We start from the raw sequence: 17476 nt of genomic DNA, 5'->3' as shown, positions 1-17476 counted from the left end.
AATGATATAGCAGGTCTAAGAAGATTACCTGAACACAGATAAGCTTTTCTTAGAAAGGATTCAATTTTCCTATCTAAAGGATCTTTAAACGAAGTACCATCTGACGTAGGAATAGTAGTACGTTTAGCAAGGGTAGAAATAGCCCCATCAACTTTAGGGATTTTGTCCCAAAATTCTAACCTGTCAGACGGTACAGGATATAATTGCTTAAAACGTTTAGAAGGAGTAAATGAATTACCCAATTTATCCCATTCTTTGGAAATTACTGCAGAAATAGCATTAGGAACAGGAAAAACTTCTGGAATAACCACAGGAGATTTAAATACCTTATCTAAACGTTTAGAATTAGTATCAAGAGGACCAGAATCCTCTATTTCTAAAGCAATTAGTACTTCTTTAAGTAAAGAACGAATAAATTCCATTTTAAATAAATATGAAGATTTATCAGCATCAATCTCTGAAACAGAATCCTCTGAACCAGAAGAGACATCAGAATCAGAATGATGATGTTCATTTAAAAAATTCATCTGTAGGGAGAGAAGTTTTAAAAGATTTTTTACGTTTACTAGAAGGAGAAATAACAGACATAGCCTTCTTGATGGATTCAGAAACAAAATCTCTTATGTTATCAGGAACATTCTGCACCTTAGATGTTGAAGGAACTGCAACAGACAATGGTACTTTACTAAAGGAAATATTATCTGCATTAACAAGTTTGTCATGACAATTAATACAAACAACAGCCGGAGGAATAGCTACCAAAAGTTTACAGCAGATACACTTAGCTTTGGTAGATCCAGCACTAGACAGCGATTTTCCTGTAGTATCTTCTGACTCAGATGCAACGTGAGACATCTTGCAATATGTAAGAGAAAAAACAACATATAAAGCAAAATTGATCAAATTCCTTAAATGACAGTTTCAGGAATGGGAAAAAATGCCAAAGAACAAGCTTCTAGCAACCAGAAGCAATGAAAAATGAGACTTAAATAATGTGGAGACAAAAGAGACGCCCATATTTTTTAGCGCCAAATAAGACGCCCACATTATTTGGCGCCTAAATGCTTTTGGCACCAAAAATGACGCCACATCCGGAACGCCGACATTTTTGGCGCAAAATAACGTCAAAAAATGACGCAACTTCCGGCGACACGTATGACGCCGGAAACGGAAAAGAATTTTTGCGCCAAAAAAGTCCGCGCCAAGAATGACGCAATAAAATGAAGCATTTTCAGCCCCCGCGAGCCTAACAGCCCACAGGGAAAAAAAAAGAGTCAAATTTTTGAAGGTAAGAAAAAATGATTAATTCAAATGCATCATCCCAAATATGAAACTGACTGTCTGAAAATTAAGGAAAGTTGAACATTCTGAGTCAAGGCAAATAAATGTTTGAATACATATATTTAGAACTTTATAAACAAAGTGCCCAACCATAGCTTAGAGTGTCACAGAAAATAAGATTTACTTACCCCAGGACACTCATCTACATGTTTGTAGAAAGCCAAACCAGTACTGAAACGAGAATCAGCAGAGGTAATGGTATATATAAGAGTATATTGTCGATCTGAAAAGGGAGGTAAGAGATGAATCTCTACGACCGATAACAGAGAACCTATGAAATAGACCCCGTAGAAGGAGATCACTGCATTCAAATAGGCAATACTCTCCTCACATCCCTCTGACATTCACTGCACGCTGAGAGGAAAACCGGGCTCCAACTTGCTGCTGAGCGCATATCAACGTAGAATCTAGCACAAACTTACTTCACCACCTCCATCGGAGGCAAAGTTTGTAAAAACTGAATTGTGGGTGTGGTGAGGGGTGTATTTATAGGCATTTTGAGGTTTGGGAAACTTTGCCCCTCCTGGTAGGAATGTATATCCCATACGTCACTAGCTCATGGACTCTTGCTAAGTACATGAAAGAAATCAGTCTTGAGATATTTCTTGGCCCAGTCTTGACGTTTCAGCTTGTGTGTCTTGTTCAGTGGTGGTCGTCTTTCAGCCTTTCTTACCTTGGCCATGTCTCTGAGTATTGCACACATTGTGCTTTTGGGCACTCCAGTGAAATATGGCCAAACTGGTGGCAAGTGGCATCTTGGCAGCTGCACGCTTGACTTTTCTCAGTTCATGGGCAGTTATTTTGCGCCTTGGTTTTTCCACACGCTTCTTGCGACCCTGTTGACTATTTTGAATGAAACGCTTGATTGTTCGATGATCAATTTTAAGAGTGCTGCATCCCTCTGCAAGATATCTCACTATTTTTGACTTTTCTGAGCCTGTCAAGTCCTTCTTTTGGCCCATTTTGCCAAAGGAAAGGAAGTTGCCTAATAATTATGCACACCTGATATAGGGTGTTGATGTCATTAGACCACACCCCTTCTCATTACAGAGATGCACATCACCTAATATGCTTAATTGGTAGTAGGCTTTCGAGCCTATACAGCTTGGAGTAAGACAACATGCATAAAGAGGATGATGTGGTCAAAATACTCATTTGCCTAATAATTCTGCACTCCCTGTATGCACATACCCTCACAGAGACATACATACACATGCATGATAAAAAAAATTAGCAGAAATTTAGAGATCACTTTTTAAAGAATCAGATTTGTAAATGTGCAAACAAAAATACTTATGTGAATTCAAAATCATACATTAATGATCTGTCAGAATGGGTAGATGAAGAAAAGCACTTTTGAAAGGTTGACATATGTTTGCCCCCCCCCCCCCCCCCATTTTCCCCAACCAAGAGCACCACTTCAAATCTGGTTTACAAATAGTGTACAACTGTTCCTGTCAGCTTTACTTATGGATAAAATGCCTCCTGGCATCTGGAAAGTCCTTGCATAAAGGGGCAGTAAAGTGGAATGTAAATATATATATATATATATATATATATAAAAAAAATCATATCTGCCAAAAGGGCACCTACCATTTGTGTATTGAGGAGGAAACATTTCAGCATGGCTTTAAATATAGAATTTCTACAACATTGTCAAATAATCATAAATACACTGCTGCATATTGCTTAAAAAAGAAAGGTGTTTTTATGGACTCCATACAACTACCACACTGAAGTTACAATCCAAAATTGCCCAAAGAAATAAAAAACATTTACTAAGTAAGTCGTACCTCCTCTGCAAATGATCTGCCATCTGACTCAGGCACACACTGCACAAACTGAAGTGCCAAGTCTGTCTCACACTATGCATAGTGGTTTAGTGCACACTCAGAATTCCTCTCAAATGCTAATGCTTTACTCCTTGTAATGACATTTCCCACGCTCAATAGCGCTCTGCTGTAGCGCCCTCTGGCTTGTGCTTGCCTCATGGGGCCCCCTGGTCCAGTGGGCCCTTAACAGGAGTCACCCCTTTCACCCCCTGATGGTGGCCCTGCCTGTTCCTCCACTGAAGCAAATTTGTATTCACTTTCTCATTACTTCATTTTGCAGAATGTGTATTTACATTCATATTCTTATTTATCCAAAGTGATGGAACTGCTAAAGCGTTAAGAGCTATGGCAAAAAACGAGAACAGCTTTCTCTGAGCTTAAAGAAAAAAAAGTGGTGACATAATTATACCTAACGGAAGTCCAGAAGCATCAGCAATTCCTTTCATTTCTTCCCCATATTGAGCAGGAAGTGTTCCAATGAGCAGAGGCTGTAAAATATATAAAAACAGTAACAAGCAAAAGATTAAAGAGACAAATTTAAAACCAACTTCCCCATAAAATGGTTTAATTATGCATATTTAAAAAAAAAAAAAAAAAAATTAAAAAATTATATATATATATATATATATATATATATATATATATATATATATATATATATATATTATACACACACATACATACACATACACCTCTGCAATGCACTTTCATTATTTATTTTTCCTACTTTTACTGTAATTTAACGCTAAAAAAATAAAAATCTCTGTCTTTCCACTGCCCCAAGTCATGCTGGATTGCATTCATTCCTGTACAGTATAAAAAGTAATTACTTAAAATGGACTGTAAAAACCTTGAGATTTTTACATAACATGTTTGATTATGCCTAATGAAACAACTTTGGAGTATATTTTCATTATTTATTTTGCCTCATTTCCATGTAATTTATGTCTGAAAATTCAGCAATTTCTAATAATCAGAACTTGAAATGCACCCTGCTGACTTATCTAGGATAACCTTGCTCCATATATGTCCATGACGGGCTTTTTCAGATTAAAACTGCAAAACAATTAGATTTTATACTAACTTTATGACAGTGGTTATCCTAGTCTGTGGACTAAAGCCCAGATTGGCTCTTCCAAATAAGGCAAATGGTGATGTTCATTTGTTTTAAAAATATTAACACCTGGCTGATACGTTATTTTCTAGCACCACAGCAGAAATGTCTTATAATTACAAGGTGTTTACTGTCCCTTTAATGCAGGTGCCCATTAATATAAGTGGTCAAAACAAAGAAACAAAATTATATTTTTTCCAGTTAAAGTTTTAATTTCTTTTTCATGCCTCATGAGCTCATATGTTAAAGGGATATGAAACCCAAAATTTTTCTTTCATGATTCAGATAGAGCATGCAATTTTAAGCAATTTTTTAATTTACTCCTATTATCAATTTTTATTTGTTCTCTTGGTATGCTTTGTTGAATGAGCAGCAATGCACTACTGGTTGCTAACTGAACACATGGGTGAGCCAATGACAATAAGTATATATATGCAGCAACCAATCAGCAGCTAGAACCTAGGTTATTTGCTGCTCCTGAGCTTTCCTAGATAAACCTTTCAGCAAAGGAAAACAAGAGAAGGAAGCAAATTAAATAATTGAAGTAAATTGGAAAGTTGTTTAAAGTGAATGTAAATTTTGATGCTAAAGTGCCCGGTTTTTAAAAATTTGATTAAAAACAGGGGCATTTAATTCATCAAAATTTACATTTCACTCTTGTTGTGAAAAAAACTTACCTTTTAAACTTGACAGCAGCTCCATCTTCCTCCGGTCGTCGCAAGCCATTTCTGATGTCAGAAATAAATGGATAGGTCATCCTCCAATCACGGCTTCCCCCACGGGGGAATCCGTGTCTGATTCAACACTGTGATTGGAGGAAGCCGGATTCCTAATTTTTTAAACCGGGCACTAAAGCATCAAAATTTACATTCACTTTAAAATGGTATGCTTTGTCTGAATATGAAAGAAAAAAATTGGGTTTCATGTCCCTTCAAGTTTACAACCCCCCCCCCCCCCAAAAAAAAAAATTCTCCCTGTGGCCTCTTCTGATGGTCCCAGTTACCAAACATAACATTGCTAGATTTTATTGGGCCTTGTTTTTACTCTACATTTCATATTGAATAAGCTTGAATGTATACCACATATTAATGCGACTAAACGGGAGAATCTAGTCAAAATGAAACTTTCAAGATTCAAATAGGGCATACAATTTTAAACCACTTTCCAATTTAGATTTATCATAAAATTTGCTTTGTTCTGTTGGTATTCTTTGTTAGGCTCATATGCTAATTTCTAAGCCCTTGAAGGCTGCCTCTTATTTTAGTGCATTTTGACAGTTTTTCACAGCTAGACAGCTTAGTTCATGTGTAGATAACATTGAGCTCACTCTTGTGGAGTTATTTATGAGTCAGCACTAATTGGCTAAAATGCAAGTCTGTCAAAAGAACTGTGATAAGGGGACAGTCTGCAGAGGCTTAGATTATTTAGGGGCACACTTCTTGAAAAAAAAAAAAAAAAGTCTTGAATTATGCATTTACAAGCGCTGCCGTCTAGCTCTATTTTGCTTCATTGTTCACAATGGTACTTGCCAACAAGCAGATGGTGAACATTTGCAGTTGCTGCACAAAGTATGAAATATAGCAAATGAATATATTTTCATCCAACAATTCACACATCAGCTGAAAAGCAGCATAAACGGGTACAAAACACCTTTATCCAAACTGCTTGTGACCAGAAAAAAAGTTAGGATATTAGAATAGTTTTGATTTTGGAATATTTGTTGTATATATGACTTTGTAAAATGGGACAGCTCGGAGAGGGGATGGGACCAAGTGTAAAGCATAATATCTTGTGTCATTTAGGTAATACTTACATGTCATTATGCAGCTTATACATGCAATCTAAAAGATAGTACAGTACTGTAATCAGAAAGGTAATAGTTGTTATTTAATTGAATTGCGGGGGAAACAAGTAATTTTTTATTAAAAATTATTATTGAAAAAGTCTTGTTTTTTGGTTGTTCAGATTTGGGCATGTGTACATATATTGTGCTTCTTCTGCTGGACCAATTGATTCTGAATATCAGCTTGAAGTTTTTCAAGCAGATTTGCCATTAGTAGGCCCTTATTCAAAATCAAGAGAGATTGACTAAGTATGCAAAGATTTTGGCAAGTAGCGATTCATTTCTGATGCAAACATGAAAAAAAATACAATACTTTTCCCATCAACCAAATACTATATTATTAACCTAGATGTAAAATTTGGCATTTAAAAAAACCCTCAAAAAAAACTATACAACATATTACATGCAAAAGTACACGTACACCTGACCATCACAACTATATGAGCTTGTTAGATATCCCATTCCAAAACAATTGGCATGAATATAGTTTGATCCTACTTTGCAGCTATAATAGCTCTTCTAGGAGACTGCCTACAAGATTTTGGAGTGCGTATATGGGAATTTGTGCCCATTCAACCAAATTAGTATTTGGATGAGAAGTTCTGGCTCGTAATCAGCATTCCAAATGTGTTCAATGGGCTTGAGGTTCTGTGAAGGCCACTCAAATTCCTCCACACCAAACCATGTCTTCATGAACTATACTTCGTGCAAAGGAGCATATTTATGTTGAGGTTTGGATGTGCACAAATTGATTAATTAATTACTAAGTGTGCACAAACCTAAGTGTGCCCTAAGGTCTTGCTTTCTGAACAACATGCTGAGGTTGTAAAGCTTTGGATTTCATTGCACAGGGGCACAGTAATGCTTGAAAGGGAAATGGCATTCCTCAAACTGTTGCCACAAAGTTGGAACAAAATTGTCTAAAATGTCTTTGTATACTGTAGCATTATGATGACCCTTCACTGGAACTAAGGGGCCTAGGCCAAACCCTGAAATAAAAGCCCCAATTTTCGCTCCTCCACCAAACTTTACAGAAGGCACTAAGCATTCTCCTGGCATTCGCCCCAACCAGATTCTTCCATCCGAGTGCTAGATAGTGAAGTGGGATTCATCACTCCAGATAACAAGTTTCCACTGCTCAAGAGTCCAGTGGTGGCTTACCATTACACATATTGATATGAGGCTTATGTACAGCTGCTCGGCCAAGAAAATTCAATTTCATGAAGCTCATGATGCATAGGTCCTGTGCTAATGTGGCTTCCAGAGGAAGTTTTGAACTGTCTTGCAACAGATGCTAGGCAATTATTATTTTTTTACGCACCACACTTTCAGCATTCGGTAGCCCCGCTCTGTGAGTTTGTGTAGCCTATTTGTTATCCTAGACACTTCCACTTCAAAATTTAATTTCACTTACAGTTGAATGGGGCAGATCTAGTAGGGAAGAAATTTCACGAACTGATTTGTGGCAAAGGTGGCATCCTATGACAGTACCATGTTTAAAGTCACCCATCTCTTCAATACAATCCATTGTATGGAGAGTTCATAGCTACAGTATGTGCTAGATTTTATGTAGTTGTTTGCAATTGTTGTGGCTGAAACACCTGAACTCAATAATTAGAAGTGGTGTCCACACACACAAACTTAACCTTAAGGACTATGGGGCCTATCTTATCAAGCTACGAATGGAGCTTGATGCCCTGTGTTTCTGGCGAGCCTGCAGAAACAGCAGTTATGAAGCAGCTGGTGCAATGCTGAATACGGAGAGCGTATTGCTCTCCGTATTCAGCGAGGTCTGGCGGACCTGATCCGCACTGTCGGATCAGGTCTGCCAGACTTTAGTAAATAGAGGCCTATGTATATCCTATTGTTTTTTCAACATATATAAATTCACTAAACATATTAAAAGGGACATGATAGGGTCAGAAATATTTGTTAAATCTAAAATAGAATGTTTCAAAATGTATTACAGTGCTTTGTTTTTTTGAGCAATAAATGTTCCTGTGCTGATTAAAGCCAACTTTTGTCCATTAGCCAGAGAACCAGTTGTACACAATCACTTATTTTTAGGTTCATCTTAAAGTGAAAGTAAAGTTTGCTGTTTTGCTAACTGTAGTAACATATGTTGCAAATCAACAGGACTTTCATTCATGTGTTTTTTTCATACTTATGTGCAAATCAAGTTTTATCCTAAATAAAAGCAGAATTTTACCTGCGATAAATTCAACCCGTTTTTTTTCTTTCTATTCTTACTTCCTGATCACGTTTCTTTTTGGGCGAACTGAAATTCTGGCCGTTAGGCGGCCGTGAAGCAACGTCATCCGCCTATTGATGGATCTGAGCATGCGTCAAGTCTAGAATCTCTACTGTTATGTTAAACGCGCACTCCTGATTCACGCATTTGTGCATAACATTTGTGACTGACAGCATAAACGATAGATAGACGCATGCGCTTTGGAGACAGGTTGAACAGAGAATCGCATGTGCATTAAAGTTAGAATGCAATTTGCGCATGCGCAATGTAATCGGTCTTTGTGAATGCGCATTTGTGATTTGTATAGAGCGGGTGGGACCGCTCTATACGACAACACTTAAAAATATAGGAAGTAGAAGATGGGAGGAGTCAGCAGAACGACGGTATTACAATAATATGATGTAAAAAAGGCACAAATCAATACATTTCATAGAAAAAAAATATAGCAATTTTAATATTATACAGTTATACAATGCAGTGATGTGTTCTAATGGGACAAAATTTACTTTCACTTTAAAAAGGGACAGTCTACTTGAAAATATTTGTTTAAAAAGATAGATAATCCCTTTATTAACCATTCCCCAGTTTTGCATAACCAACACTGTGCTATTAATACACTTATTATGTCTGTGATTACCTTGTATATAAGCTTCTGCAGACTGCCCCCTTATCTCAGTGATTTTGACAGACTTGCATTTTAGACAATCAGTGCTGACTCTTAAATAACTCCATGGGAGAGAGCCCAATGTTATGTATATGGCACACATGAACTAGCGCTGTCTAAGTGTGAAAAACTGTCAAAATGCAATGAGATAAGAGGCGGTTTTCATGGTTTAGAAATCAGTTTGAGCCTACCTAGATTTAGATTTCAAAAAAGATACCAAGAGAACAAAGCAAATTTGATAAAAGTAAATGGGAAAGTTGTTTAAAAATTGCATGCTCTGGGGGGGGCGTGTCTTAGGAGCCGCCATGATTAGACGCTTTCTCTAACAGCTCAAGATCCCTGAAGGAGATTACATTGATTATATATCTCTCAATTCGGATAACATGATTCTCTCTAGTGGATTTGGCTATATAAAGGCCCACTGAATCCGAAAATACTTATTTCATGAAGGTCCCTTCCTCGGACCCATCGTAAAGCTCTTTTAGTCAGTCAGGGCGGCGGCCTTTCATCATCATTATAACCCCCCCCCCCGGTTCGCCGGGTACAGCTGAACCACATAGTATACTACTGGGTGGCGAAAGTAACCTTAGACATGGATCGGGCTTTGAGTCACACAATTCAAGCCCGCTTGACAGCTCTAGCACGGAAAGTGGACAATACTTTTACTCACCTTCTATCTCTTGTGGAGTCTAGCCCCCAGCAACAGCCAAAAAGGGAGCTTAAAATGGCTGCCGAAGTGGTGCAGGATACGCAGCATGTCAGCTTGCAGTGTCTCTCTTGTGAGACAGAGATCACTCAGCATCGGGTAGCCCTGGAGCAACAGCCGTACACAACTTGGCAAGAGGCCACTGGATGGTCCCCGGGAATGGAGGACTCGGTCATCGCACCTGCTACAGAAATGACCGGGTGTGGGGGAGCCTTTCGGGAGCAACAATTACAGCTGCAGGTGGATACGGCCGGCCACCTGAAGAACTATAAAGTGTCATCTATGGACCCGGTGACGACCGGAGTTTTAAATTCCCCCGGGAGGTCCCCATTGCCCGAGTCGCAAATGAACTTACTCTTACCTACCTATCCTCACTCATTGCCTCCTCTGGGCTCCCTTGAGAGGTCCTCATCAGATGAAATAGGGGGGATTATGTTAGTAGACATTGACTTTGGTCCCTTTCTTTTGGAGGATCAGTGTTATCATGAGAAATACCCCAGACAGAACATGTTCTACATCATTCTGAGGGCCTACCACAAGATAAGGAAGCCAGCTTGCACCCGGTTGGGGATTGGGTAGATTCAGAAGCCTAATAGTAGCTTAATAGTAGCATTTGGTTTCCCATACAATATTACTAACTTTTTTTTTCCTAGGTTTGAATTTATATAAGGGACTAGAACATTTGTCTTTAGCAACAACTTTATTTGAAGTTATTCATGTGTCAAAGTTACTTATATTTATTGAATATGTTGAAATGTGATTAGGCTGCCAACCTCTTTTATTGCCCCCCTCAAACGAAGACCAATGGCTTGTTATGTCAGTTCTGATAGCATGCTGGGCAGTACATCTACACTTAGTATTAATGATACACACCCATTGAGCTGACTATATATTAGTACCTCTCCTTCCCCTTATCGGAGACTGTGAGATAGAGAATATTCTTGATGTTTATAGATTGGCCCCTGTTTTCACTTAAGTAACCACCCAAAACATATATCTTCACATGTTCAGCTTCAATGATATATCATTTAATTTTTTCATAGGCTGGTGGATTATTTAGCGGTGTTAATCCGCTGTGCAGCGCTGAAATTTTTTATTTTTTTTTAATCTATTTTTCCCCACTAACTCAATTTTATTACCAGCATATATCAATATACTTTCTTATATTTCACCCAATATAGTGAAATTTTAGTGGTATTAATCCACTACCATGCATCTACATATATAAGGTCATATAAATATGGTACCTCTCAGAAACAAGAGTCTGTTGTTGCTTGCAAGAGAAATTTTAAAGTATTATTCTAATAGTAAACAATACATCCCCCAGAGGTACTTATCTTGAGCTATTCTACATACTAATTATGCACTAACACACACAAGTCTGTTGAAATGTAATACCTCTCACAAATAGTTTTGATGTGGCTTATAAAGGACAGATATATATTATCACTCTAATAGGTAGCAATACATACTAAAGAGGTATAGGTATTAAGTTACATTATAAATTAAAAAGAGGTATCAATATTTTGTTGTTATATAGTAAAGTCTGCATTATTGTTAGAGACTTTGTGGGTTCCTATACTATAAGAGATTTTTTGTGTTATCTCCAGTTATGTTTGCTGAGTAAATTTTTTCTATGTCTCTCAGTAGAAAATATATATAACACTAGCATGCTTGGGTAGGTTGCTGGGACTTCCCCAGATTGGTATCCTACCAATACGTTCACACAAGATATTTGATGTTTTATCGCATCACAAAGTTTGATCTATTACTAGTAATAATGTGGATTTCGGTATTCTATAGGATCTTACATGTTACCCACAGGTATGTCAACTATGCAAATTTTTCCCATGTGTTCTGGTAGAAAATATGTAAAAACCCAAGCATGTGTTCTGTTTGTTTTTGTGATTTTTCAAAATTTGTATTCCACAATAATGATGACGCAAATGTATGATGTTTTCTAACATACCTCAATAAAAATTTTTGATTTAAAAAAAAAAAAATTGCATGCTCTGATTCATGAAAGTTTAATTTTGACTAGACTGTCCCTTTAAATTTAAACAGCTTTTACTTAACTAAAAAAAATGGCAATGCATATTTTACTGCTGATCTTTCATAGTCAGAAAATATTTTAGTACCATCTCGATTTAAATGTAACTGAATGTTTTAATGTGCATCAGCTGATTTTCTGAAAAATCAGAATACAAAATAAAATTCAGTTTTGAAGTTATGATGATAAAAAAAATAAGCATAGTGAGTAAAAATCATTCTTCTCCAGTATCATTTTAATTTTATTTTTTAACAAATATACTCACCAAATCATTATCCACGATTTCAATAAGTTTGCCACTTGGAAATATAGATTTTGCCAAATTCTTTATTGACTGAATTAACGCAGTTAGCTGAAAATTAGGCAAAGAAAAAATAAAATTAAAGATTGAGACAGGCCTAATAAAAAAAGCACCGTTTTTAGTCATGAACCCTTTATATACAAAAATAGGTACAGAAAAAATTGTTAAAGTCTAACATTCTTATTATAAAATATTAAGAAGCTTCTGATATTACTAATAGAACAACACTATTAAAGTAATGTATTCTGGAGCTCTGCATATATTCTAAGACCTTCCTGAAACCAGTTTAGCAGATACAAATAAAAACTACAAGTACTGTGTGTTTATTTCTGAGCATTAAGTGCAAAATATTGCACTAAAGCAAAGGGGTTAAACACTACTGAATTTAGCTCTACACATTGGAGCAAATGACCAGCTACATCCCATTAGTGCATTTGCTGCTACTAAACCTATCTAGGTATGCGTTTCTACAAAGGATACTAAAAGAACAAAGTATAATTTGATAATTAGTCATGTTGTTAACGGCTGTAGATAAAACTCTGCCCGTTGTTGACGCATTCACAATCTGCCATTTTCATTATCGCAGCACTTTTAATTATCAATTTGGTGAAAAATGGCCTCATACTTAAAGGGACAGGAAACCCCAAATTTTCTCTCATGTATTGAATAGAACATATAATTTTGAACAACTTTTCAATTTACTTCTATTATCAAATTTGCTTCATGATCTTGTTATCCTTGGCTGAAGGAACAGCATTGCACTACTGACAGCTAGCTGAACACATCTAGTTAGCCAATCACAAGAGACAAATGTGTGCAGGCACCAATGAGCAGCTAGCTCCCACTAGTGTAGGATATATGTGTATTCATTTTCAACAAGGGATACCAAGAGAATGAAGCACATTTAAAAAAAAAGTGAATTTAAAAAAAGTGTCTTAAAATTACATGCTCTATCTGAATCATGCAAGTTTAATTTTGACTTTCCTATCCCTTTAAAAAGGGACAGTAAACACCTTGTAATTACAAGACACTTCTGTAGTGGTGCTTTAGAATAACATAGCCAAGTCTTATCTGAAGATGTGTAAACACATACAAATCATTTTTTCCAACTATCATTAAATTTAAGCACTGGTTGCCTCTATTGTCACAGTATTCAGTCCCACTGTCTCGGCCGCTGACAGCGGAACATAGAAACATAGATATTGACGGCAGATAAGAGCCATAGGCCCAGCAAGTCTGCCCGACCTTACCTAACAGTATAAACTTATCTAGTTCGTAGGATAGCCCTATGCTTGTCCCATGCATTTTTAAAGTCCCCCACAGTGTTTGTTGCTACTACCTCTTGAGGAAGTTTATTCTATAAATCAATCACTCTTTCTGTAAAGAAGTGCTTCCTCAAATTACTCCTGAATCTACTAGCCTTTAGCTTGAGCTCATGACCCCTTGTTCTTGAATTTTCCATTTTATGTAAAATACCCACAGCCTCAGTTTTACTAAACCCTTTAATGTACTTGAAAGTTGCTATCATATCACCTCTTTCCCTTCTCTCCTCTAAGCTATACATATTTAGGTCATTGAGCCTATCCTGGTAAGTTTTATTTTTTAGACCATGTACCATTTTGGTAGCCCTCCTTTGCACAGATTCAAGTTTGTTAATATCCTTCTGAAGATATGGCCTCCAGAACTGCACACAATACTCAAGATGAGGCCTAACTAATGATCTATAAAGTGGCATAAGAACCTTACCATTTCTGCTGCAAATACCTCTACCAATACATCCAAGCATTCTGCTAGCCTTACTCGCTGCATTACTACATTGTTTACTAAGTTTTAAATCATCTGAAATAATAATTCCCAAGTCCTGTTCCTCGTCTGTAACAGTCAGTAAAGTGTCATTGAGTCTGTAATTAACATTTGGATTTTTCTTCCCTAAATACATTATTTTACACTTTGCTGTGTTAAACTTTAGATCCCAGTCGTTTGTCCAATCCTCCAATTGTTGTATATCACTTCTCATTTTGTCTAACCCCCCTGGAACATCCACTCTGTTGCAAATTTTTGTATCATCTGCAAAGAGACATACTTTCCCCTGTAGCCCTTTGCTGATATCGCAGATAAATATGTTAAACAAAACAGGCCCCAGAACTGACCCCTGAGGAACACCACTAGTAACAGCCCCCTCTGCTGAATGAACTCCATTTACTAAGACACTTTGTTTTCTGTCCTTAAGCCAGCATTCCACCCAGTTCACAATTTTTGAATCTAGACCAAGGAGATATAGTTTGTGAATAAGTTTATTGTGTGGGACGGTGTCAAATGCTTTGCTGAAATCTAGATATGCTACATCAACTGCTCCTCCCTTGTCTAATACTTTTGTTACATAATCAAAGAAGTCAATTAGATTAGTCTGACATGATCTCCCTGAAGTAAAACCATGCTGATTTTGGTCCTCTAAATTGTTTGTCTTTATGTAAGTCATAATTCTTTCTTTTAAGAGGCTTTCCATTAATTTCCCTACTACTGAAGTTAAACTAACTGGCCTGTAGTTGCCAGATTCTTCTCTACTGCCCTTTTTATGAAGAGGTATTACATTTGCTATTCTCCAATCATCTGGGACAGCTCCTGTTAATAGTGACTGATTAAACAGATCAGTTAATGGGACAGTTAGCACTGATAGAAGTTCTTTTAAAACTCTTGGATGAATATTATCAGGACCCACTGCCTTTGTAACATTTATTTTTGATAATGCTAACAAAACCTCATCCTCTGTAAAAAGATTACTGTTAAGCTTGTTTCTATTTTGCGTAGCATCCCTTAATGTAGACATTGTATCTTCACAATCTTTAGTGAAAACAGAACAGAAGTAATCATTGAGACAGTCTGCAATCTGCTTATCTCCTTCTATTATTCTACCATCAACTGATTTCAATTTTACTATTCCTACCTTATTTTTTCTTCTTTCACTGATATATCTAAAGAATGTTTTGTCCCCATGTTTTACTGACTGTGCTATCTTCTCTTCTGCATGAGCTTTAACCTTCCTAATTAACTGCTTAGTCTTTTTTTGTTGGAGTCTCCATATTTTCATATCATCATCTGCTTGTGTGTGTCTGTAATTTTTATAAGCTATCTTTTTTGTCTTTACAGCATGTGCTACTTCTTTGGAAAACCAAATTGGTTTCCGCTTTCTTTTACTTTTACAGACATGTCTAATACAGTGTGCGGTTGCATCTAAAATGGCACCTTTCACAAATTCCCACTGTTCTTGAACCCCTGTAATAAGAGTTTTCCCCTTTAAATAGTTTTTTAGGTATTCTCCCATTAATGAAAAATCTGCCGTCCTAAAGTCTAAAACTTTTGTTTTAGTCTGGGTGGACAATTCCTGAACATGAATACTAAACCAAACAGATTGATGATCACTGGATCCTAAGTTCTCACCTACAGACACATCTGAAACTGTATCACTGTTTGTAAGTATTAGATCTAATATAGCTTCCTTACGAGTTGGTTCCTTGACTAATTGTTCAAGTGATTCCCCTAGCAGAGATTCAAGAATATACCTGCTTCTAGCCGATCTAGCAGAAGGAATCTTCCAGTCTATATCTGGCAAATTAAAGTCCCCCAGTACTATAACCTTACCCTTCATAGTCATTTTGGTTATTTCATCTAATAACAGATGGTCCAGTTTTTCATCCTGCAATGGAGGCCTATATACAACCCCTATTCTAAAAACATTTTTATCTCCAATTTCCAAAGTCACCCAAATACTTTCCACCTCATCATTTGTTCCTACAATTTCAGTAACCTTTATATTTTCATTTACATACAAAGCAACTCCTCCACCTTTCTTTCCTACTCTGTTCTTTTTAATTAACCTGTATCCAGGTATGACTATGTCCCACAGTCAACACCACATTACAGGGCAAACACTATATGTTGAAGAATTGTGGGAGGATATTCAGTAACAAAGCTATACTTGTAGATGCATTTTCTCAATATAATAGGAAGTTGTGGGTGTCCAACAAATTTATATAAGTCAATGCTGTAAAATATATAGAAAGAGCATAACCAATGCAAAAACCATTAAACATTAAACTGTCTTCAAGAGACAAATCTGAGACTGCAAATATTATAAAACTAAATTATATAACCGGAATAGGTTTATATATCTAGAAGGGAGACCGGTCTATAAACAAGATATGATCTGGTGGTTCTCGCCAACATATTTCGATTAAGCCTGTAAGTATATACTAAACCAGAAACTTAGGCTTAGGTCCCTCATGAAGTTTAGTGTATTCGTTAATAAGCTTGACAGTGGTTTTTGTAGAAGTACACTTTGGTTTGCAATGGGGATATTGTTAAACATACAGGGGTAAGCAGTCTCAAAAATCTTTGAGCCTTGTATACAGTGGGGCAAAAAAGTATTTAGTCAGCCACCAATTGTGCAAGTTCTCCCACTTAAGAAGATGAGAGAGGTCTGTAATTTTCATCATATGTATACCTCAACTATGAGAGACAAAATGTGGAAACAAATCCAGACAATCACATTGTCTGATTTGGAAAGAATTTATTTGCAAATTATGGTGGAAAATAAGTATTTGGTCAATATCAAAAGTTCATCTTAATACTTTGTTACATATCCTTTGTTGGCAATGACAGAGGTCAAACGTTTTCTGTAAGTCTTCACAAGGTTGTCACACACTGTTGCTGGTATGTTGGCCCATTCCTGCATGCAGATTTCCTCTAGAGCAGTGATGTTTTGGGGCTGTCGCTGGGCAACACGGACTTTCAACTCCCTCCAAAGGTTTTCTATGGGGTTGAGATCTGGAGACTGGCTAGGCCACTCCAGGACCTTGAAATGCTTCTTACGAAGCCACTCCTTCAATGCCCGGGGGGGTGTTTGGGATCATTGTCATGCTGAAAGACCCAGCCACATTTAATCTTCAATGCCCTTGCTGATGGAAGGAGGTTTGCAATCAAAATCTCACGATACATGGCCCCATTCATTCTTTCATGTACACGGATCAGTCGTCCTGTTCCCTTTGCAGAGAAACAGCCCCAAAGCATGATGTTGCCACCCCCATGCTTCACAGTAGGTATGGTGTTCTTTGGTTGCAACTCAGCATTCTCTCTCCTCCAAACACAACGAGTTGTGTTTCTACCAAACAGTTCTACTTTGGTTTCATCTGACCATATGACATTCTCCCAATCCGCTTCTGGATCATCCAAATGCTCTCTAGCATACTTCAGACGGGCCCGGACATGTACTGGCTTAAGCAGGGGGACACATCTGGCACTGCAGGATCTGGCGGCGTAGTGTGTTACTGATGGTAGCCTTTGTTACGTTGGTCCCAGCTCTCTGCAGGTCATTCAC

The 17476-nt window shown here is 37.2% G+C and overlaps 1 protein-coding gene across 2 annotated transcripts in view; it reads right to left on the bottom strand.

Annotated features, from left to right (window-relative positions):
* Window positions 1-17476, bottom strand: part of ASAH1 (N-acylsphingosine amidohydrolase 1) — a 171053-nt gene that overhangs the window by 139973 nt on the left and 13604 nt on the right. For both annotated transcript variants that reach the window (XM_053703906.1, XM_053703905.1), the window contains exons 4-5: window positions 12067-12153; window positions 3583-3661 (exon numbers count right to left, since the gene is read on the bottom strand). In XM_053703906.1, coding sequence (XP_053559881.1) covers window positions 3583-3661; window positions 12067-12153 — 166 coding nt within the window. The remainder of the gene's footprint in view (window positions 1-3582; window positions 3662-12066; window positions 12154-17476) is intronic.

This window comes from Bombina bombina, chromosome 2, assembly GCF_027579735.1.
Source record: "Bombina bombina isolate aBomBom1 chromosome 2, aBomBom1.pri, whole genome shotgun sequence".
NCBI classification, from domain to species: Eukaryota; Metazoa; Chordata; class Amphibia; order Anura; family Bombinatoridae; genus Bombina; species Bombina bombina.
This window is presented reverse-complemented; position numbering and strand designations above follow the sequence as displayed.